Source organism: Chelmon rostratus, chromosome 13 (assembly GCF_017976325.1).
Source record: "Chelmon rostratus isolate fCheRos1 chromosome 13, fCheRos1.pri, whole genome shotgun sequence".
Classification (NCBI taxonomy): Eukaryota; Metazoa; Chordata; class Actinopteri; order Chaetodontiformes; family Chaetodontidae; genus Chelmon; species Chelmon rostratus.
The window spans coordinates 22244286-22269165 of NC_055670.1; the positions used below are offsets into that span (position 1 = coordinate 22244286).

The 24880-nt window shown below is 41.0% G+C and overlaps 1 protein-coding gene across 2 annotated transcripts in view; it reads right to left on the reverse strand.

Moving 5' to 3' along the window:
- Window positions 1-14018, reverse strand: part of tfpia (tissue factor pathway inhibitor a) — a 39077-nt gene extending 25059 nt beyond the window's left edge. Inside the window, exon 1 of one of the 2 annotated variants that reach the window (XM_041950728.1) lies at window positions 13785-14018. In XM_041950728.1, coding sequence (XP_041806662.1) covers window positions 13785-13872 — 88 coding nt within the window. In that variant the 5' untranslated portion in view covers window positions 13873-14018. The remainder of the gene's footprint in view (window positions 1-13784) is intronic. The other variant, XM_041950727.1, reaches the window with a different exon arrangement.
- Between the last annotated feature and the right edge of the window lie 10862 nt (window positions 14019-24880).

Here is a 24880-nt window from a genome sequence, read left to right on the forward strand (position 1 = left end):
TGGTACGGCAGGTGGAGAGGGTGGAGGGACGCACTGAGTGAATTAATTGAAGCTTCACAACTCGGCAGCTTTTGTGGACCTGTTTGTCCAGCTTTAACATTCATCTCAGCTTTTCTTTTCCACCAACAACTTTTTTGTCTTTCTCTTTCAAACAGAAGACCCTGGACAGATAAAAAAAAAAATCTAACTTTCTTTCTGCCTTTTCATGACTCTCTTCTCTCTCTCTATCAGCTGCAAACATGAGTAGCTGTTTTTATCAATCGACTTTTCTCCAGTGTCAGCTCAGTGGTGGAAATCTCTGCCCTCTGCCTCTGCAATGGCATTATCTTTTCCTTGCAATATCTAAGTTGAGCCCCTACCTGTTTCCCACTTGGTCTGGATAACAAAACAACAGTGGGAACCAGAAATCCCTCTCGCTTCAGCGATTCGGCCAAATCCGCGGCTCTGACATTTGCAAAGTCTGAGCGCTGCCAAACCGAATAATCCCACTCAATGCCAATTAGAGTTTGTCTCGGCTGCTTCTCAGCCAATCAACTGGACAAAGTGCGTTTCCTGGGCTGTACTCTAATGGGGGTGTACGTGATTAGCTGAACTGCAGGTTGGTGACACATATCCTTCGACCAGTCATGCCTTTGCAGGAAATCAAACAAGCATCTGTAGGAGCAGCAGAAACGGTGTCTAGTCCTTTCATTTGACAGAAGGTGGCAACTTCTCAGTCCAGAAGGAGCATATGGCAAACAATGATGGAGGCATAAGTTCGCCATAAGTTGCACAAGCCTGTAGGGGAGAAAGTACCAAGACACCATCTGCCAAATTGAGAAGGACCCAATTACAAAACACTCAGTGAATTATTCATCACATCACTTGCAATAACAGCCAAGTGAGAAGAATAGAGGTGTTCAAACCAGAGACAGAAAATGTTCATGGGTGGAAAAAAAATCAAAGGCTTTCAATACAAAGAGCGCCGACCTTTTAAAATGAGATTAGATTATAATTTCTGTCATTGGCTGAAGTGAAAGAGGGGCTCTGAACAACTGTGATTTTCATTAAGAGAATTCTAATGTTGCATAAAACCTAACTACGTAATTTTAATCTCGCACAAATAGAAAGTAGCAATTTGTGAGCAGCTGCTTATTTGCGAGCCAGTGGAATGTACCATCATATGGCTGTTCCCACAAAGGCAGGAGCGATTTTAAATGTCACTAAAGAGGTCGACGAGGAGCAGGAGAAGCAGTGAAGTGAAAGGCCACAGTCGGATACAGTCCCTGGCCGCCAAGGCTATGTCGTAAAGAGAGACCAAGTTCTTAACAACTACTTTAAACATACAGGTAATAAAATCTATGACAGCTTCTAAAATGTTTTACTTATATTTTCATACGAGGTTTATGAAGCTTCCCAGAATGATCTGCTTGAAAATATATTGGGACATTTAATTATATTCTGGCTGCAGCTCCGGTTTCTTCGCCCAGCTCACGAACCAAATGATTTCCTCGCCTCAGATCTTTTACATGTAAGACTTAATCCACTCTAAGCTCCTTGTAGATTTAAAGAGCTGAGTTTAGATCATCTGAACCGGAGATGCGAAGAAAATCTCGCTTGTCGATTTTCTGCATGTAATTGCGACATGAAGTGGAGGAAAATATGAACTGGCACGCGGCCTGTCGTGCCATTTATCTCACACGCGGCCCTGCATGGCGGCGGACCAGCCGCCTCCATGCATCACGGTGCCATCAGGAGCTACCAGGATGATCGTGCCCTCTGATTCACTCCAAGAGATCAGATGCAGAGGTGTGAACACACAGTTTCTCGTCCAAGATGTGTGAACCAGGCAGCAAAGAGGACACAGTTCAAACAAAGTAATTTGCTCCGTGGCGGCGAGTCACATCTCACGTCTCCTGTGTGTTCAATGTAAATAAATGTGAGTCGCTGCTTATTTTTAATCCAGCTGCTGCAGCATAAGAGCCTGTTAGACAGCGAAGCCTTGTTACTTCGACACTCACAAAGTGGCACTTCATCATTCTGATGCAAACATTGTTTACTTCCCACTTGGGGAAAACATGTATTGAGCCTCGTGTAACTGTGGATGAGCTCTAATTAGAAAAAGCCATATAAGTAAACGTGCATTAACAAATTACAAACACAATAAAGTACGAGTATGAGCCTATAAAGACATGCATACATTCACACTCTATGCAGTCTTATCTCTATCCACTGATCCCGAACACAAGTACACTCTCAAGTGGCATTAAAGACATAATTGCACAGCCCTGAGGCCAACAGCACATTATCTTTAGGTCTAATGTAGCTTGACTATCACAGGTGCATATGAATGTTTATAGCGGCTTCATTTAAACTGAAGACTTAATGTTCTACTAGAAGATAAAAGCTAAATATACACTGGCCGTACTTAAAGAGGTGGATCATTATTGACTCTTATAATATTCAACGCAGCATCAGATGAGCGATTAGAGATTTTAGATCGCAGACAATATTATGCAATAATAGCTTCAACAGCTGGTATGGAGCTTTGCAGCAAGGTTTAACTCATTGTTTAGCTGTGAGATCCATAACCTTCCACGTTTGGCTCACTCTCTAGCGTCATTTGGGCCATAATAGAAGCTTTTTCCAGCCAAAAAGCTCTAAAAACCTACTTTGCACTACAACAACGACAACCAGACAAAGTTGCATACATTTCTGCCAAACATCAATGACCAAAAGTCTGCGTGGGTTGGGGTTAAAATTCTCAGTTATTCACATTCCTACACAATCCACCTTCAGCCAACATTCATATCGCAAAAGTAGGTTTGACCCTCAACAGACATGATGTCCTCAGGAAGGTGTGGTATTAGTTTTATTGCTGTGTGAGTGAGGCAGAATATCTCATTGCTTTCATCAGCAAATTCACTGAAAAACATGAATTTTAAAATAGCCATATTGCAGCCTTTGCAATACTGTGATACTGTGTTACCTCACGGCAAGACCAAAACTTCAATACAAATTAAATATAAGCCTGCTCTGTCTATACGACTGTATCACACCATCCTGATGTCTGTGAGCAGTGTTTTCAGAGTGGGCTTCGTTTGCCACGAGGAAGCAACATTTGCTGTCAGAAAATCAGAAAAAGACAACACTTCAGCAAGTCCCACAGGGTCAGACCACACGGCAGGAGTCTGAACAACCACTGAGAGTTTCTACAACATGAATATAATGACCTGTTAAAGCTAGAAAATCTAAAACGCCATTATATATTATACAGGCATCTTCAATACTCGACACACAATGAAGCCGTCATTTGTCAAACATCGAACAGACCCTCAAGGACGCTACAGGCTGCAGCCGTGAGTGTTTGTGCCTCCTCTCCTTTGATGTGGGTGTGATTACACAGCTGAATCAATGGGGCGGACACAAAGCGAGAGCAAGTGGCTCATCCCCCCCTCGTGCAAATGTCATCCTCGACTGGTCGTACTGTAGATGCACTCTTGATTGGAAGAGAGGATCGATACGGCGGTCCTTTTCTGCATTGCAGGTTGTCATTCAAACAATTGTCTATTGGCAATCGGGGAGCTTCAGTGAGACAGAGAGTTTGGTTTGAAGGCCCGGTTTTCTGAGAAGGGATTGATCCTGCTGCTTGGGATCACAGCTAAGGAGCAAATTATTACACATGAAAACACACTTACAGTACAGCTGAGACTCCACTTTGTTTGGCCTGTCTCCCTGTCATTACTGCAGAGACGTCTCAACAGAAACAAGCAGCAGAATTCAGTGTAGCGTGTCTGCACACTCCTCTCAAACGTCACCAGTCTGACAAAGAAGAAAATCATACTCAACCATTTATCACCAGTTACCTTAAGCCTGGAAAGGGTATCATTTTGTGATTTACCGTGCAAAAAAGACTTGCCGTGTGTGAATTTTAGCGTACAAAATCAATGAAAAGACGCAACACGTAGACACAAAATCGCCACCGCAAATTGATTAGAAGATGCTGCACCCTTTCTTATAATTCATCTTCTTCATATAAATAAACACAACCATTAAAATAACTGGAGTTTCTGCTGACTTCTGACTTCAGAAAGAAACATCCAGTGTAGCAGTTGCTCGCCATCCTCCAGCTAACATCTGGACAGTTGATAAATTGGATGTTATGTGAATATGTGAGGTGAAAATTTGCTTCACTGTCTGTCTGAACACACCTTAAGGGTCTATGCTTGCTATGAGTTAAACAGCATGCTGGCTTGCTCACAGTGACAGTGGAGACTGCCCATTGTTCAGACGGCCCAGTTTGGTTCAGTTTAGGAACCAAAAGTACTTGGTTCGGTTCAGGAAAAGATCACGGCACCATGACAGAACATTGATTTTCTGCAAATGTTTACTATGTTCACTATCTTTTGTTTAGCATGTTAGCATGCTAATATTTACTAATCTGTGATAAACACAAAGTACAGCAGAGGCTAATTATGTAGAATATGCTAGGGTTTTTGTATAATGTATTTAGCATTTGGATTGACGCTGGGAGATCTAACAGACACAAATCTGCATTTTATTCTGTTGGTATATTTAAATATTCCACTTGAAAATCCACATCCTACTATTATTACCATTATTCTTTCAATTTATTCTTATTTGAATACATATTCACAAATCTCAGTATGTCCAAATTTCTAATAATAAAATGTTGATTTTCTTTCTATACTATAAAATTGTGTTGAGTCTAACAATTTTGCATATTCAACCAACATCAGCTGGTGGCATTATTTTCATGTGAGAAAGCTGCAAGCTGTTAAAGAGCTTGTTGACATGGTTGCATTTTTCCTCTTATCTTTTGCTTTGTTGAGACTTGGTCACGTTCATCTGTTTAAAGGTCTTGTATGCTGATAGTCTCACTCGGATGAACGCTTGATAAAGCGTGGTGTAATGGAGAGGAGATGGACCTGCACTGAACCTGACACAGCTGCGGTGTGTGTGCGATCTCAAAGTTAGAAAATGTACAGCTGAAAATGAACGAAGTGTAACAGTGAAGAAATCTCAACTTCACTGCAAATCAACATCAAGCAGCCCAAAACAAGGAGCCCGCCGTCCACTCCCACCTTGTCTGAACTGGCACAGAGGGAAGATGAGGCGATCACTCTTTCATCGCATTTTCTTTGAGCGCTCCTCCAACAAGTTCAGACTTAGTTCGCCTCCTTCTTTTATTCCCTAAACCTTTTGTACACTTTGCTGACATGAGTTGCAGTGGTTGAGTACAAAGCTTAGAATTAGTCCGCACAGCAGGTAGCTTTTTTCTGCTGTCATGACACACTGGGCTGGATTTTTGTGTCAGCACGACTACAAGTTGCTTTCTGCTGACCTTGAAATTTGGTTTGTAATTTCTTACAGTCACATTTAAAAAAGCAATCAAACACCTTAAAATATCTGAAGCCATGTTTACCCCTTACATACTGTTCAGGTTAAATTTGAGCCCTTCTCACATTTGACAGCAGTAAAAAACACCCTAAACGTTATTCTTTTGGCCTGAAATTTGATGAATTTTCCTTACGTGACCCAAAATGTGACCACAAAAATCTAAATATTTTGAAATATTATACTTTTTTTAGGTGACACAATTTTTTGTACATTGAAGCTGCTGTATCCACTGAAATAGATTTTAGATCCACCAGCAAGGAAAAATGGTGGTCTCAGGGAATCTTGAAACTGTGAAACTGGACAGGCCGTGTCTGAGTATATTCTTTATGGGGGACCTTGACACCGTCTCAAGAACCGCCTGCGTTCCCACCACATTTGCACATTTTCCCACCACCACCCTGCAACTTTTGTTTGGGAAATGTTAACTAATGTTGAAGTAATAGTTAATAGCTATAATTAGTCTATGAGGATATATAGCAGTGAGGACAGTGTTTGATGCTTGTAATGTTATAAATGATTATATAATAAGCCAGACAGTTCCCAAAATGTTCTTCCTCTTTTCACGTTTTATAAAATATATCCAAATCATTGTGGCTGTTATGCTTTTCCTGTCTAAGATTAAATAGGTTGGACATAATATTGTGTGATACTAGATGTTTTTTTCCCTCCAAAAATGTGTGTAAAACCTAAAAAATACACTCCCCCTGCTTTCTGAAAGCAGCAGCAGCAGCTTTAATTGCCCATTTGTTAATGTCAGACGCTTGTTATGATAGGATTGTTGGGCTGGGTCAAAGCTGAGCTGCACGATACTCTGAGGATATGGAATATGAACAGTATGCAAGGTTTCCATGTATATTTTGGCATCTGCACATGTACTTTTCCAAGTGACTTATATAATTGTTATCTCCCACAAGTTCAGTATCCTGTAAGACACATTGTTTCCTGAGCGTAGGTCTCTTAAATAAACCTTACAGTTACTGTCAGGGCGACCCACACAGGAAATGCTAGCACAGCCTTATCCGTCTGCAGATGGCCGCTGGAACTCTATTGCAAAACTTTTCCAGGCTCAGAAAAGACAGCATTATCTTTTGAAACAAACCAAAGTGAGCGAGTCATGAAGGCAAGAGTCGGACAGCACTACATCCCTAATTAGCATCCTGCTTGGTATCCTTGGTATCATTCACCCCCTGTGCAAAATTTAAAATATGCATCCAATAATGTGTCAACATGCAAGAAATTAAAGCTTCCTGTAAGCTAGAGAGACACTAATCATGCATCCCCAGCTGCAGCATTGTTGTTCACACTGCCCTTCAAGATACAACACACTGTGCATACAAACAGATGAAGGGACCTGTTTGTCTGTTGTTCCTCCTCAAGTAACTAAGCAAAATCACCAAAACCAGAAAGTATCCACGTTATGCAGGCACCACACGAGCCAGTTAACCAACCACCACGACAGCAGGGGTTCGACTTTATGAAAGTAGGAGCAGTGGAATAGCAGCATCCGTTATCGGCCTTAAACTGCAGCGCCCCCATCAGGTCAGTCAGTGTAGTTCAAAACATTAGACGTCTGACACAGTATCAAGATGCATCATCCAAACTGAACAAGTCCTTTCTGAAAGATTAAACCTGAGCTCAAACAATTCAACCTTTAATTATAAGAGTTTGGATTAACACTGGGATGTCACGCCAAAGTGCTTCCAAGTCAAAGAGAAACCAGAATGAAATGAGATAAAGGAAAAGGACAAATACTGACCACTGTCTCTTAAACTTTTCTGTCTATTACAAGCTTTGATTTCTTTTATTAATAAATGAATACTTAAGTCTACAAAATGCGGGGAAAATAGTGACAAGTGTCCATCCAGAATCAATGGTGGTCTTTAAATGTACTGTTTAACCCCAAACAGCCAAATTTCATGTCCATGTCCATGACGTGTTCAGTGGTAGCTTCACTTAAACATACTACTAATGAAAACTACTACTAATGGCTGAAAGTTTCTTTCAACCACATCATTCCAACAGTAAAATTGCATGATAAAACTCATTTTTATCCATTTGGACTGGTGCATCACTAACAGCTCACCGCCTGGAAGCTCTGATATCTCTGCTAGTGACTAAATAAGATGGCAAAGAGATTTCTCGGCTGTCACTTCTGGAAACGAGTCTTCTCTTGAACTGCCATCAGACCGAAGCTACGCTGCTGTTAATGCCAGAGAAAAGGCTAACTTAACCGTTCTCTCAAGTTAGTGGAGGAATGGCCGAGGAGATACGGTCTTCTCTCTGAATGTGGAGCCAAGCAAGCGTCCTTTGCCAATTTCTGCAGGCGACAGTGCACCGGACACACAGATTAACCTGTGGCTCATGCTCCTCAGAGTGCATTTGTCATCTCCACTGCTGTGTCAACCGCGAGCTGACAGGTATTTTCTCACAAGGGAAACATATCTTCACCACACTGCAATGTAGTCTGCTATTTATCAGGAGACAGAATAACAGTGACTCAAAGGTTTGATGCTCAGAACCAATTTCCCTGGAGCAAAGTCTGGGTTCTACATATGATAAATCACATGTGGAAATGTTGTGTTGCAGTCTATTGTTTACTGTGCATTGTTCTGAAAATCGCTTGGAGTTCAATGACTAACTCAGGAGACATTGTCTCTCCTTTGTGTTCTTGTATTTGTCTCATTACGCCCACTCATGCCCAGAAAACACAGTCAACTGGCATTCCTGCCGTCAGGTTTTACACAAAGGTGTTCTTTATCTTCTGCAGCAGATGAATCAGCGAGGATTTTTAAATTCTACTCTGTCGCACTCAATATCTGTATAGGATGAACAAAACCAGAAGTTATTCCCAGTCAATTAGGTTACATAATGGTGCCTTCATGAGTTCAAGACTCCCACTGAGTTTATGCATTCATATACAGTAAAAGCGCGAGTACTATATACCAACTACGTGGGATTATACACTGCATGCTCGGTGTAATATATCGAAACAGTGAGAGGCGAAGACAGAGATAACAAACACATGATAACTACACTAACACTGTACTTGCTGGAGGCGTCACCTCGAGCGTAATTGAACCCTTTGCCTACAGTATCCTACAGTGATGCTGCATTGGGAGCGAGTTGGGAATGTCAGTACTAGGACACATGCACCAGTGGGACTCAATCAAGTCTGTTTTTCATTTCAAACGAGGTCATATATTGAGATTCTTGGTAACAAGTAATGCAGTAATGATATTTACCTAAGAGAGACTGGGCAGCCATTTTCAGGGCTGTTAATAAAAGGTACAACAGCTGCTTTATTACAGCACAGACTGCGTATTTCTTGCTGTTGTTGTGACTCACACAACTCATTTCCACTCCTGTCCAGTATTATTTAATCAACGCAGTAGCACCACAACAAAAAGGCTTCTTTAAAATCCTTCTGACAAAAACAGCCGCGCTCGATCATTTAGTGTACGACATGAGTCTGCATGCTCCATCCGGGCCCTCGAGTCCAAGTCTTGAGTATTTATAGGATACAACCAAGTCAAGTCACAGTTATTTAGAAGGCTGATCCAGGTCGAGTCTTTAGAGAGAAAGTCCCAGTCTCAGGTCTTTCAACGGCAAATCTGAGTCCAACTGCATGTATTCAGAGGCAAGTCCAAGGCATACCACAAGTCTTTAGAAGGCAAGTCCACATCGAGTCTCAAGCCTTTTAAGGAAAGTCCAAGCAGTTTCATTCGTCAATATTTTTTACAGTGTACGTCAGAGTGCTTTCCATTCTCAAATCTGAATTTAGAGCTTTATTTTTGTACAACCTGCTACAACTGCAAGTTTGTATTCGGTTACAATGATGGTGTGCCCTCCTTCATCAATTATTGATGAAGGTTTGGCAGATTTCCAGAAGGCAAAACTAACAACAGCATTTTTCAATATTTATGGGTCATCAAATCCAGGCTCCTCCGCTTTTTGCCTTCAAGTCTCAATGGAGTCCTCAGGCAGTCAAGTCTCAAGCAAGTCCAGCCTCCCAGCAGACGAGTCCAGGGTGAGCTGCAAGCCTTCGTCTTCGCAACTCCGCTCCGGCTCGTGTCCACATCTCAAGTCTGCAGCTCTGATTAAATGTAAACACTGGGACGGATTACTTGAGGACACCAAAACTGCGGTGGTCTGTCGTTAAAAAACAAACTAAGGAATAATTAAATGAGTTGGCGCGACAAACAAAAACTCTAATTTGTACAACTATGAATGAAAACTGGAAAGAGACTGAGCTCAAACAGAAAGAGGTCATGGCTGCTTGTGTGTGTGTACAAACAGAGAGCAGACAGCAGTGAAGAGCATAATTTGGAGAAAATTGCAATTTGATTCATTATTAGTCTGTATTCTGATACTGGAGTCGCCCCCAGAAGCAACTGCTGCTTCGCCGCAGGGAAATGTGAGATTCATGTCGAGACAAAACATTTTCTCACTAAAAAAATAAAGGCCTGCATGCTGGTAAGGGCAGAAAACATTAGATAACACCTAATTGGCAAAGCACTTTCCAGTTAAAGGTATATTCATCTGCCAGACTCGCACGGTCTTCACTGACAGTTTAGGTGAGTACTTTTCTGAAGTCTACTTCTTATTGCTACCGCTAATTAAGACGGCACATGCTGCACGGCTTCCTCTCTGTCTATGGCCTGAGGCTCCCTAATAAAAGGACCACTTCAAACGGCAAGTGAGCATCTAATTAAATTTCTCCACAAATTAATGAGACACAATGTTTACGCCTCCGTGAGAAGATTAGTGAAGCTACCAAAAGCGTGTGCCAGTGATACTGATGTTTAGCTGCAAAAGGGCTCACTGACTCCCTTATTGTTTAACCTCACAAGAGCACCTAAATGATATGCAAATAGTAAAAGCTAATGTTCCTCTATGAACAATCCCTTATTGGAGGCCACTGTAATGTAAGTAGCCCGAACTGCCTCTCTGCATTTACCTGTGAGTTGTATTCTCATTTCTCTGATGGATGCAAAGTATAATTGCCATATGGTAATGCGTTTTTTTAATAGTGCCTGGAGGCTCTGTTTTTGTTTTAGAATATTTAAACACTCAGCGTATTTGCCCTTATGAGCTTTAAGGTTAGAGTGATAAACGTGCGCTGTTTGCAAATGTTGACCATCAATAAATGTCGGCTGATGGCTCATAACTCTTTAAAAGCAAAGTACAATAAATGCTTGATTGAGGAAAGGGTATGGAAATATTACATCCTGGCTCAAATACGCTCCAATTCTAATATATTCAGATGGGACACAATATGTTAAGCAAACCATGTGATGCTCACTCTGACAACATGCTAACATTACACCGTAGCACCATTAGCATTACGTCAAGGTGCAGTAAACATGTATCTATCGACAAAACCACTCATTTTCCTGTTTCGTCTAAGGAGAAGAACACTGTGTGCACTTTTCTGATGCAAACTTAACGAATCTCGTCAAGATCAGATCAAAGATTCAATGCATTTCTTTAAGATACAGGAGAGATCAAATCAAAATCTGATTTTCAGCAAGGAATAAGGAATGACTACTTTTTAGCAGAGCTAGACCAACAAATCAGCCAGGCTGTTATATCAGCAAATACTTGCTTATCCTGTATCTGTGTATGCTATGCTGGCTGATAAGTAACAAGAAACTGCAGTACAGAAAAAACATAATATCAACATCAGATATTTAAAACTCATATCATATAAAGCTATAATTTCCATAATCTAGTTGTTTTTACTGAATTTACAACATCATGCATCATTTGTCACCATCAGGCAAGGTTAGGGTTCTTTAAGGCAGCTTAGTTAGATGTGACTTTTGGTTTATAGTGCTACAATTACAAATTTAAGATAAAGCAAGACTATGTAGCTAAATAGGAAATAGTGCATCAATTATCTTAGAAATAAAAAATATATAGGCAAAAAAATGCATTCATGGTCAATTCTGGTCAAATACTTGGTCTGGTAGCCAAAGGATAGCTGGAAATTTCTCCTTTAGTGACATTACTGAGTTAGTTCCCTGTCTTCATGAGTCTTTTTCACTTGTACTACTGTTTCACTGTGTTTCTGTAATGAGCATTAATCTGTAATTGCCAGTTGGGGCCACGGGAGGCGCCGTTCAGCAAAAGTTCCACACGCTTGCTTTTAATGTGGATGAAATGACTTCCATAGCACTTTTTTCCTATTATGTAATTGTCCTGCAACATTATAAAAAAAATGTAATACTTGTCTACCAGATGGTTGTCATTAAAAAGATCACAGACACTCTGCTTCCACTTCAAGCCTTTATATCCTTTATATTTTACAGTGACTTTGGTGATTGTGGTGATTCTAACCCAAAAGTGATCTAGCCAGTCTAACATTTCTGTTTCCATGCAGTATACACTGTTCCATTTTAAACTCCTGCATATATTCAACAGAAAGATCACACACTGATGTACCACATTTCTTTTTATAGCACTTGCATCCCATTCAAACCTGCTGACATAGGCAACCTGGCTTCACTGCACAGCTGCGTAAATGATGATAATAAAAGACTAGACTTCCCATAACGTTTTAAAATGTCACTTTACAAAACAGAGGTCCTGGTCATTGGCCCTGAACATAAGTTCAACAAAATAAAGCCACTTCTTGGCCGGCGGAGTTCAAACATAACATCAGCCCCCCAAAATGCGGGCGTTAGTTTGGACTGTCGCTTGAGCCTGAAGCAAAATATAAAGACAGTTGAGCTATGGAACGGCTCATTGTTCCAAACACAAACCACCGACCAGAACAAAGTGTTTCTCATGCACCACACCAACCTTACCTTCGCTGCACTGGCTCCCAATCTCTTTTAGTTTCATTTTAATGTACTATTAATCACAAGTAAGGCTTCACATGGTTTGGTGCTGGAGTACATCACTGACCTTCTAACCCTGCACATCTCTAACTTTGTGCTTCTTCCTTGAAAAGTGTTCTATAAATACACTGCTATTATCATTATTATACCTTTGACCTTGCATTGTGCCAATTACTCAGTAGTACATTGATTAATAGTATAATAGACACATTGTATTCCATGAGTAGTGGTTGGTTTCTAGGCCTCTTGACCAAATATTACAAGGCTGGCAGCCTATATGTCTGCACTGTGCCTGACGGGTACTTAAACACAACACCAGCAACAAAAGGGGGAGCTCAATGATCCCTTCCCAAGACGGTTAAGTGAGCTCTGCCCAAGTGACCACAATGTAACCAAGTCTGAGGGTCAATCCAAATGCTGTTAGGTCTTAACCATTAAAAATAAATTGTAAATGCTCACTTCATGTGATCTCCTAGAAAATTACTTGTTTTAGATAAATATACGAAAAGGCTCTGACAAAGTGTGAGTATTTTAAGAACAAAGTTTAGCCTTCATGCTTAAATTCTGCTCATAGACTGTGTAAATGTTTCCTCCACGCTGGGAAATGATGCACAGAGCCGGCTGCATGTCGCTGGGAGATAACAGAGCGCAGACTTTCAGTATCTGACCTACACACTTGGAGTGACCTTTCGGGACTATCCTCTTAACTGCGTAACTTTCGAAAGTGAAGTGTGGCCAGCTCAGCGTTCTCCTCCGAGGGATGGAGCAGTACAAGAGGAGTCTTACAGTTTCTCCTCCACTTTGGACCACACCTGCCTCCACTCCTGTCTCAGCCGGCTGAGTGTCTGACATCCAATCCCTGCAGCCTCATTACCGCCTGCGAGGCTGCTGTTGCGACATGACCGGACAGGAGGAGGTGCCAGGCGGCTCAGGTGTGGGTCGTGGCCGGTATGAGAGCTGCTGACGGTGTGGACTTTGGCCCTGCCTGACGCCACATCTCTCCCCCTCGCTAATACGGTCTTAACAATGCCTCCAACACAACAAAACACACTCCAGTCGTGCGTCAACTGGTGTAACGAAGCAGGATTTCAGTGAAAGCACTGGTTCCAATGTGGATCGTGCATTATTAGTGTAAGGTGATCGATCACTAATTGAGCAAAACTGGCATGACATTATGTCAATTTGTTATTTTCATAAGTGTAAGCCAGTTAAACGAGTCACGCGTCAGCGCGCTTTTCTGTTTACGCGTTAAATTTGAGACGTAAATATCACAACAAAAACAACACACGTTACAGGAATATTACAGCGATAGTAACACGCAGCCTTCTACAAGGTAACACATTACATGCAGAGTTCAAACAATCACAAACTGAAGCCAGGGCATATGAAAGTGTTAACCCTGACTTTGCGTTCGGCTCCAATTTACGCACGAGTTTCGGGACAAAAACTTCCCCTTGTGCTGCCCGCAGAGCAGCCCAGACGAGCGGCGAACACGCTTAAAATAGTGCTCTTCACATCCATTTCTTTTCCCAGTCATCTTACCTTCTCTGTGTCTTCTACATGAGCCGAGGCGGGCGACGCAGGAGAGCGAGACGGCGCACAAAATCCACCACTTGTTGCACACAGCCATGCTGCTGAGCGGGGGGCTGATCCGAGCTGAATGTAAAGTTTCGAGGAAAACTTCATCAAGTTGAGGAGCTGAAGTTGTGAGTGTGTGTGTGTGTGTGTGCGTCTGTGCGTGTGTGTGTGTATGGGTGCGTACTTCCGTTTGATAACACTGTGCCAGTCTGCAGGCTCTATAAAAACGAGATTCCCAGTAATTTCCTGGAGGGATACGTCAATGAAATAAAATACTCCCATTAACTCACAGCGCTTTCCGCGGAATGAATGAGGGTTTTTATCACTATTGTTATCATTATTTTCTGTTATCATATTACTCGTATTCGTTTCTTATCATTTTTGCCATATATGGAGTAAGGCATCATGACTGGCATTTCAGCAGAAATTGATCCTGCTGTTTAGAAAGCTCTCTCTCTCTCTCTCTCTCTCTCTCTCTCTCTCTCTCTGCTTGGAGCTGATGGACTGTAGCAAGAGGAGCTCCAGGTTGCATCTTTTCAACCCTCCAACACTCCAGTCCACAGCAGTTCATCTCACAGTGGTGAGAAATTTTCATCTGAAGCCCATTACCCAGACGCCAGCTGCCCGTTTCATTTAAGAAACCGGTCCCTGAGTTGTGGCCTTTATAGAGATTTTGAAACTCCTTCCAGCTCCTCCAGGCCTCAGCTAGTGACAGACACTGTAATTGAGCTTCGGCCCTGCACATATAGGCTCAAATTATAGCCTGCCAGCCACTTTGTACCCCATATTTTCATAATTTGAATGAAATCATAATATGCTGTGTTAAATACCACACTGGATTTATGTACAATAAGGCACAACATTGAATAAGGATGGCTGCACTAGATTCGATACACAGATACAAAATTTCTGGCTTTCACTGACTCAAAATGGTTGTTGTAAATTCCTCTGAGACAAATGTGAGATTTTGGAATATGTAATTAAAATTAACTCGACAGGTATTCAGAAGAAAGCAAAAACAACGGTGCAAAGCTACAGTGAATTGGGCCACTCCACTCGCTGGAGACTCCACATGGCCACGAGCTGTAACAGTGGTTATTCATTATATTTAAATACATGCATCTTAATAATAGAAAGATAAACTGCACACAAACAATGCAGCAGCTCACACCTCTTAGCCAGTTCATAGGCGACCAGCAGAAAACACAGGAAGTTACTGGTCCTGGCTGAGAAATAGTCGAACACATAACCCCTGCAAAAAAACAAATTGTTGGTTTTTTAACCCTTTTTTGTGGATTAAACAAACACGAGATAGCACGCTAATTAGTGAGCTTAACAGATGCTCGTAGATGTATGTTGTTCACTTTGGCCAGCTGTTTCCAGTCTTTGTGCTAGGCTAAGTTAGCTGGTGTTAGCTTCATATCCAGCCTACAGTCTCAGACATGGTATGCATCTTCTCATCAAACTCTTGGAACAAAAGTAAATGGGTGTATTTCCCAAAAGTATTCCTTAAACTATACAGCCATATTTTGGATAATTGTGTCCAACGTTTAGCCTTGAAACCTCAAAACTGCCAGACGTTTTTGTGGCTGAGTGGGAGCCAATCCCTGCAGCAGGCTTGTTGGCTGGTTTGTGGAATGAGAAGTTCAACAACCACAGTGAGGGTGTTGTTGTAGTGTTCATGTACTTTTGCCATATAGCATATAACCTTCCATAATGCAGTTTTAATTAGAGATGAAAGTTGCAAATATCTTGGCTAATTAAGTCTATTCTGTCAGTTCAAAGTTATGTGTTCATTTTTCCTAACATCATACCTGCATAAATCGTACCACTGTTCATACTGTTTGTGACAGTTTTCAGCTGGTTTCAGCCTTATTTGTTCACTTCAACAAAAGCTAGGCCAATGCTTTTACTAGTATTCAGAGCTCAAATACTGGTGAATGCATCAAGGTGAATGCATCGCGATTGTATTATCCACGTACTGTAGGGACGGGAAGCTGCAAAGCACGAAGCCAGACTCGGTGTAGTGACTAGAATTTGAGGATTCAGTGTTCATAAAGATATTAAAAGAAAGCAAAAGATGTTGCAACTTGACATTGTTCCAGAATTGAGGGCCACATTCAGACTTTTCCTGCTGTCCCCAGGTGGTGCCACAGCCGCCAAGACAAGCTGTCTTTTTCTGGACAAGACCGAGACAAGAGGTCCTGGTCCAATTCCCCAGAACAGCTGGGAAAATCTGTGCAGGGAAAGTTAATATTTGTTTCCGCTCCCTGAAGGGTTGCTGAGGTGCCTCCTAGACCCCAACTGCTCTTGTGAACCTCATAAACAGCCAGCAGCAGAAGACAGTGGTCATACTGGTCAGCTCCCAGGAGTGTGATGCAGAGTAGCAAAAGAGTCTTTTAGCAACCAAAGGTCTGGAAATATAAAGATCTACTAATGTCATTGATATAACCAACTGTGATTCTCCTATCAAGACATTATTATCTGTATGAGTCAGCTAAATCGCATCAACCCACCCTGAGTAAACTATGACTCCATTTCTTATGGCCCAACGAGCATTGCCTTTATTGAGAAAGAGTGTGTCATCGATAATAATGGTTTCATGTTCGGAGGCGCAGCCTGCTGTGTCGTAGAGGCAGAGTAGGGATTTCTGGCTAAACTTCACCCACGTCCGAGATGCATGGAGAAGGGAACGAGTAGCACTTGTAGTCAAAAGAGCAACTTTATTGTCAGACCAGCCTGATATATTCAAATAGGTTTAAAGCACAGTGCACAAGCAGTTCCTAATAGCAGCTATCTCTTTTTAATTACATTCATTTGCAGCTATTCCCAAATAGCAATTTAGGTTTAACGGCAACATTCATTGCTAGTGCAGGAGGTAGTGTGAATTCATATAGTGTTCAAAAAGATAATATAAATATTTGCTTTCCACACTGGAAACCCAGTTCTGAATTCATGGTTTAAAAAATGTTACTACATCTTATTTTACTTACATTAAAGCTGCACTAATCCATGTTTTTATATTGATATACACTCAATATGTGTAATGTCTATGTGTAATGTTGAAGGTGGTGCTCATCGACCAACACATGAAGACTCTGCAGTTTTTCAGTATGTTTCAGCTCATAGTTTTGGTTGTATGATTTTACTGTTTAGCTCACTATCACTGATCCATCCTTGTTTCCAGTGGCAACAGGCAACATTTTTTGGCAAAAGAGTTCCAGCAATCCATCTGTAAACTACCTGCTCAGCACCAAACAGCAGACTAGACGAAGTTAGCAATGAGCTGGAGCATTTAGCAGCCAGATATTTCTTTCAGGAGTCGGTGGGGACCAAAACAGAGATAAGACGGGAGTGAACATTGTGCTTACATTTACATCAGTGGACAGAAGCGTGGTTCAAAATGAATGCTAATGTTGGTCCCTGGCTGCTGGATGTGTAAATGTAAATGTATGCTAACATGTTAGCACCTAACAACTTTGCAAATTGATAATATGTCAGTGTTGTGTTGTCGGGTAACCTCTCAGAGAATGTTGACAGTGGTTATTTTGCAGATGCAACATGAACCCATATTAAAAACATCCTGTCAGATACAAATCCAGCAACCATTATGTTTCCCCTAAAATGCATTTTACTTTGTTATAGAATCCCTTTGATGTATTCAGCAAAGCTCGACTAATGGCTTCTTTTGAATGCACTTTATATCCCGACTAAGAAGGTACAACATGTTATTTTCTTTATTATTTGTACTTAAGTAATATGTGATATAGTAGAAGATGTATGGTAAACTGATGTAATTTTAGAGGTGCATGAACATACAAGGATTAACATTAAATGCATTTTAAAATGAAGTAAATTTACATACAAATGAAATTCTGTCTTCTAGATTCGTATGGGAAAAGAAGCTGCACTGCAACCTGAATCATTGCAGCCCGTTGACAGATTTGTTCTTATTTTGAGAAAAAAAGAGCCTTGAAGGCTGTGAATGACACTGCACTACTTGTCCACAGCCTTGGCACTTTGTCAGTGTGTGCATGCTTGGTTGTACGTTTATGCACATGTGTGGGATGTCAGTGGACAAGAATGTGCCTGTCTCTGAAACTAATCAGTGCAGTGCTATTACTCACGCTGTTCAGGGAAACTGTGCCTCTGTGGTCCCCCACCTTCTGCATGGAAAGTCTTAGAGCAAGAGAAAGTAAAAGTCACATGGTCGAATCTGCAGCAAAGCTCTGATGGAATTTCCTGTGTGCTAATTTTCCCACGATATACTGACCTCAATATTTCCCACTTGAAACAATGTGTTGGAGGGGAAGAGTCCTGACAGTTTGTGGCTTGCGGCAGACGGAATGATGTCACTGTCTGTCCTCTGGTCTCCAGGACTGTACACCCCATAACTTCAGAGATGGAGGAAGGGTCCTTGATTTTACAACGAAAAGAAATATTAGAAATGCAGAGACTGAAAGGAAATGATTCATTTTTTACGTATCTATTGATCACTGGTAGAGACGTTGAGTTCATTTAGGGCTACAGTATGTTTGAACAGGGAAATAAATAATACATTTATATCTTACAGAAGCTTATACTTGTTTTACAGCAACAACCTCGTTTCTTGGTATTATAATTTAGCTAACAGTCACATGTAAATGTAAGACCCCAAACATATGCAGAAAAAAGCAGCTGTTGAGAGAGCACTGCAGCTGTAACAGTCATTGCCTGCAGGTGTTTCAACGATTACAACTGCAGCAGCTAGTGCTTTCATGCCTTTTAGGGCAGTGGTTCCCAGGGTTGGGAACCCCCAAAGGGGACACGGATAAATCTGAGGGGCCCTGAGATGATTATCAAACTAGGAAAGGGCAAAAAAGATATATTTCCCACATAAAAGTATGTTATTTCTTTTTGTGGAGCGCTGGAGAGTTTCTACCTCTGCCAGGCTGCTTAAAATTAGGAAACGGGTAAAAAAGGAAATATCCCTCTTTGGTTGTGTGGCTGCTTTCAAGTAATAAGCAACCTGTGAGGTGGTTGACATGGCGTGGCCAGAAAAGGTTGCAAGCCACAACTACATCTGGAGGGCTGAACTGTTGCTGTAACTACTTTCATTTCCATCAGGTGGTGCAGATTAGTATGTAAAATGCTCTGACAATGACCAAACAGCTCCCCCTTGTGGAGAATCAGCAGGCTACTAAATGTTTAACGTTGGCTTGTGAATTAGTGGAAAAGGTTAAAGGCCAGTTGGAAGCAAGTTCGGAGTTGGAGGCAACAGGATAAACAAACAAACAAACAAAAAAGTCCCAATTACATTCATACATGTAACTCCTAACAGAAGTGTCCCCAGTTGCTGAATGTCTGTAGTTTTTTGTAGGTTGAAGTCTCGGTCTTCAAAGCCATCATTCTGTGTCTTATTGCAGCTCTCCCCAAAAGAATTGGTTAAGCCCTGTGCAAGACTACTTCACTCTGTCATACCCTGTTTGGCTCAGATAACACTTGCAGTCTTTTAGCTCCATTAGAAATCCTCTGCTTCACCCAAACATGTCTCAAGTTATAATGAAAAGAAGCTTAAAAATAGGCAAATGACATTTTTGGGACAACTCAGTATGAATGATTTAGCAAGGGGAGTAATGAAGCTCATTGTTTTGAGCCAAGGGTGTTACATGCCCTTTATTGTGTTAATATTTTTCAAATAACACACACCATTCATAAAAGTTCAACCTCAAATTGGTGCTCCTTCTAAACAAAGCAGCCAACAATTTACATAATGCTCCACAGCGAATTAGCATTCAGATCAGTAGCTAATTTAATGAGTCAGTAGAAGTCATAGTTTGATAAAGGATGGTCCTGCTGGTGGTGGATCAGAGAGCAGGTAATCGAGCACAGGCTTGCAGTGTGGGTCGAAATACGTGGCCACTTATAAATCATGGTACAGAGGATAAGTCACAGCTACAACACCTGCTGGCTTTAATGTGAAACTACCCCACTGGTTTCTGTAACCACCTGGTGCACTTCATTATTTGTCTCAATATAATCTTTGTAACTTCTCGGGGGCTCCGGGGTCAGCGAATAAGCAGCCCTCTTTGATGTAAAATGCTGCCACGGTTACGGTCCAAACAATTTATGTCACCTACCACAGCATTAGAAAATGTCCGAACAGTTCATTCTTTCACAGCGGGCAGCCCACTGACATGTTTGACACTTGAATCAGGTGTCAGCAGTGACACAGAGGGATGCAAGAACGCTTTCTCACCTGAGCAGCTGTTGCTAGGACATCAAGAGGAAATTACACAACATCATGCCGTACATTACTGTTTATAGCCTCATACAGCTGTTCCCTGAGCACCATCTGAACCCAGGTTTTTATTAACCCCAGTTAAATATATGAGATGCTTTATTTACATCTAAATAAGATAATGAGTAATTCTGCATCAGGAGGCAGCTAATATTATATTTCATAGTTCTGAATACAGAAAAAAGCTGTTGCTGCCTGCTGAGCTAAATGACACGGGCTAGGACAGTAATGGATTAAAGTGCATTTATGGATAAGTGCATTTTAATTGGGTTTTCTTTCCTCTGTGCAATTAGCATTAAGTTATGCAAGTAAAAAACAAAGAAAATCAAACATCATTAAGAACAACATCCTCTCTGCCGTCAAGTTTCGCAGTCATATTAATGCAGCCACCCTCTTGTTAAACAGCCCTGTTGAAGTAGGTTGCAAAGGCTTATTGGGCTTTAACATAATTCACCCACAACAAAAGATAAAGTGGTCAGATCAAGTTCCTTATAAATCTGTCTACGAAGACAAAAAGCTGCCTCTTTGGGTCCCAATACTAACACACAAGAGTGGGTTTTCATACAGTTGAATTGTCAGTGTTTCTCTGAATCATTTGTCTGTGTGCCAGTTTGCAAACGTGTCTGTTGTTGCATCTATAGTTCAAGGAGGGATAATTCCTCTTTGTTGCTAATATCTATATATAATATATCTCTGTCAGCATGAATAGGTTAGATTTCATAAAGGAACAGTCCACTGGAAGTTGATTAAAATGGATTTAAGCACTAGGCTAATGTCAAACAAAGGAGCCTGAGGGGATTTCCGGCTCAGACAATTACTTCATCCAGAAATAGGAGTACAAAGGCTTTGCTCTGCAATTAAGGTCCTTGTTCTGTCCCAAGTTATGCGTATCTGATTGTGGTTACAGGCAAAACTAAAAGTAGAAAATTGAAAATCTGACATAAGGCTTGCTTGATTACTGACTCATAAAGTCGAAATATTTTACGCTTATTCTGAGTTTTCAGATGGCGCAGCGGTCTCACTTTTAAAGAAACTATTAATTCGACAGCATAGTCAGTTATAAGCCACTCAGTTGGATCACAGACGAAAAAGAGTGGACACAAACACACACACGCAGTCACTGTTTGTTTTGTGCGTGCAGTTATTTACTTATGATAGAAAAAGGCATTTGTTGGTTGTTGGTTTTATCCTGAGCTATTGAGAAACCTCGTCGACACACTGTCTCCAAATCAAACATCAAGCTTCATTTCAGGAACATGAAATTTATTTCAATTGAATTAGACTCCCCTTGCACTCTGTTCATAACACTGATAATTAACCACAAGTGCATTACGATGGACTACAAAGAAAATGAATTTTCTTTTGACTCCAGGTCTGTTAAGGGGCCGACAAATCATTATGGGTCTGCAGCATGACACCGCAGTACAGAGAAAGAAATCCCTCAGCTAATGTGACTAATACGATCCTCTAGAGTTCTGATTACTTGTACGCATAAAGTTTGTGTTTACCCATAGGAAAAAACAAAACACTGGTTGGGAGCTTTATTGGTAATTTTCTGCAACCACAAAGGACACAAGTTTGGTGAGTTACGAGAAGAAACCAGGTTGTTGCCCATTCAAAACATGTGCTTGTCACTTAGTCTGAGAGGGTCAGACAAACAGAGCTTTCCCACACTGAGCTGTCCAGGGATGAACATAAGCCCCATAAACTTTGAGTGGATCATGGTATATTGGAGTCTGAGAAGCTGTCCACAGGTTCTGAACAGCACAAAAAAAAAAAAGACCCTAGAACGAGACAAATTATGTTCTAGTAACAGTTGCAAATTATTTTTGTCTCACTGTAGTAGGTTTTCTTTGTGAAAATGATCTAGACTAGACTATAACGCAATACACACATAATATATAGAAGAGTGTTGTGCCAAATTAGTTGCCAATTGAAAACGGTGTCAGATGACAGGTCCCGCTTTCATAGACTGTAGATGCAAAGAGATTTAAAAGAAGCCGCCACCAAGCTGGTGTTAGTTGTAGAGACTGGACTGCAGGTCTTAGTTAATGCACTGTGAAATGAATGAGTGCCCATATAATATGCAGGAAAGAAGGTACCAATTGGGTATAATTTTGCAAAGTTTTTTCTGCAAGTTGCCAAATAGAAATCGATGCAACCAGATTTTGTTTTGTAATGTTTGGAAATGGAAAACATTGGGATATAGTAGCTTTTGAAGTCTACGAGGAAGAACAATGTTTTGATCGGTAGATCACCAGCATGCAGAGGGAATGGAATCCAAGTATCTGGACAGAGGATGCGGCATGAATGATCAATAGTACTGCAGAAAGTTCAGGAGTCCCAGACGACCTTCACATTGTGGTCTCTGTGGGTTGAAACTTTAAGTCTATGTTTCTTCTCCCCTGCATATATTTGAAGAGTGCAGAATGTAATAACTTCCAATAACCATTGGGAGGTGCCAGAGGGAGCATAGAGAGAACTTTCATTTGAATAACTGAAATATGAGAACAAAATAAGAGTAGAGAGGTACTCCACCTTTACCCCCTCAAGCACTTGTAATTAATTGACACAGTGCTATTAATTTTCTATTCAGAGATCTGGCTGGAAGTTGTTAAAGATATGTAGGTGAGGAAGACGCTAATAGAGGTTCTGTTTACAGAGCAACATCATCTGCATACAGAGATATGTGATGTTTGGTAATAATAGGGTCATGTCCGAATGAAGTGCCACTTGAGGTGCTCAAATACCTTCTCTGCATCTAGCGAAAGATCAGAATTTGATGTTTCAGCAGTATCCGAAGTCTCCTTGACATTGACACGATTTTTGGTGAAGCCTCATGTATCAGAGAGCTCATAAATAGTTCCAGTTGAGAAGCTTGTACGTCAGCATAAAGCCTTACAACGGTGTTCAAAACTGATAAGGGGCTGTAGTTTGAACAGACAGTTGCTGCAAGGTGAGAGTTATGTTACTGAAATTGTGTTTTTTCAGAGCAGAATGAATCATTTAAAGAATAACAGGGACCAACTGGGACCAAAAAGACAAGTAGAGCTCAGGCAATGAACCGTCTAGACCTGGTGACTTCCTTTAGTTCATATGATCAGCTGCTTTATGGAGTTCACAGAGTTACAGGAGCATCAAATTCAAGGTGGGCGTCCAGGTGTTAGCTTCGACAGTTACAGAAAAGCTTTATACCATTGAGCATTTTAACTTATGTCTGAGGTACAGTATACAGAGCAGAGATGAATGTGTGAAAGTTTTATTAACATCTACTGGGTTGGTACACAAATCAACCCCAAGGGATCTGATTGAGGTTCTATTTGCTAGTTGTTTGTAAGATTTAAGCTTACAGGAATGCAAGTGGTCCATCCTGGCGCCAGAGTAAATGACTTTTTAATGCTACAACACATTCATACTAAGTATTTCAATATGATGTAGCTTTGTATGTTAAAAAAATACCATGAAATGATAAGTTTATTTACTGTGTACTTTAATGATGACACTTAAAATTCAATTCAGTCGATAGTTTGTTGTTGTTGTTTGTTTGATTTGTGGCCTAATAGTGTCGCCACTTATCACCATTGTTGTTTAACTTGATCCGGAAGCCAAATGTTTAAAAAAGGTTGTGCTGTTGTAGTGGATTTGGTTGTGTTGTCTCCCTGAAGTGGCATCTGCAACAGCTGTTGTGTGTACGACACCATTATCCTTTCTTGGCAATTCAATTCACAGCTCATTAAAGGATGTATTGGGGAATGCATTCACATATGCTTCTTTGAAAAGAACTCTTATATTTCCTTCAAGTGAATATGCAGTGAAACGAAAACCTTTTTTGATGGCTGAACTTAGTTCCCTGTTAACGCCTCCTTAAGTGCAAAATCAATCTTGCACCATCTCAGGAATGACAAACTTGATGAATGAGGTTGGTTCACACGTGAATGCTTGAGAGGGAACATTAACCAGTCTGTCTTTCAGTCAGAAGGGACATTATGAGAAGTCTGTGCTGAAATAATCACATTACTGGCTGAAATTACACGCCGACCTCTCAACATATTTTGTCAAATGCCAGTGATTTCCCATTGCAGGCTAGTCTGCTCCGCTGCACAAATAATAGGCTTCTTCTGAGGTGATGTAATCACATTATGCAATGCAAAGCCAACTCGAAACCTGTTTTAATTATTTCCTCCCTGACCATGAAAGCTTTGTCTGCATGGATCCATTAGGTCAAGTTAGGACATGAAATGGGCTCTGACCCATCTGCTGGACAGATTTACACTGTAAATGATAAGTTCAATATCATTATGCATACCGTGTCCTTTGGTGGCAGTCTTTTAGGTGAAACCCTTACAGCATAGATTTGTACTATTGATGGTTTCAGTGACAGCCTCAACTCTAATTCTGGGAAAGTGTGCACCATACCTTGCCAATTAGGACCAGTAAGTCACAAACAGTACAGTCATCACATACTCAGAGCTCACCAAACCCAGAGGTGTGCCGAAATGTCAGCTGAAATATTCCCATCGGACATTCTGTGCAGACAGAACTACCCACTTACTGTATGGGCTGCAAAGTAATTGAGGAAGCACGAAGTATCTCTAACTGCTGAAGAGCCACTGTGCTCAAAGAAACAACCCCCCACCAAGACAGATGCTATTGTCATTCTGTGCTCCTGGAAAAATGTTTTACCTTTCAGAAAAGGTGGTGTACAGAATGCTAAAATGTTTGCAGCAGAAACAGTAAAAGTTTTAAGGGAACTCCTGTACATTTTGAATAATCTTTTATT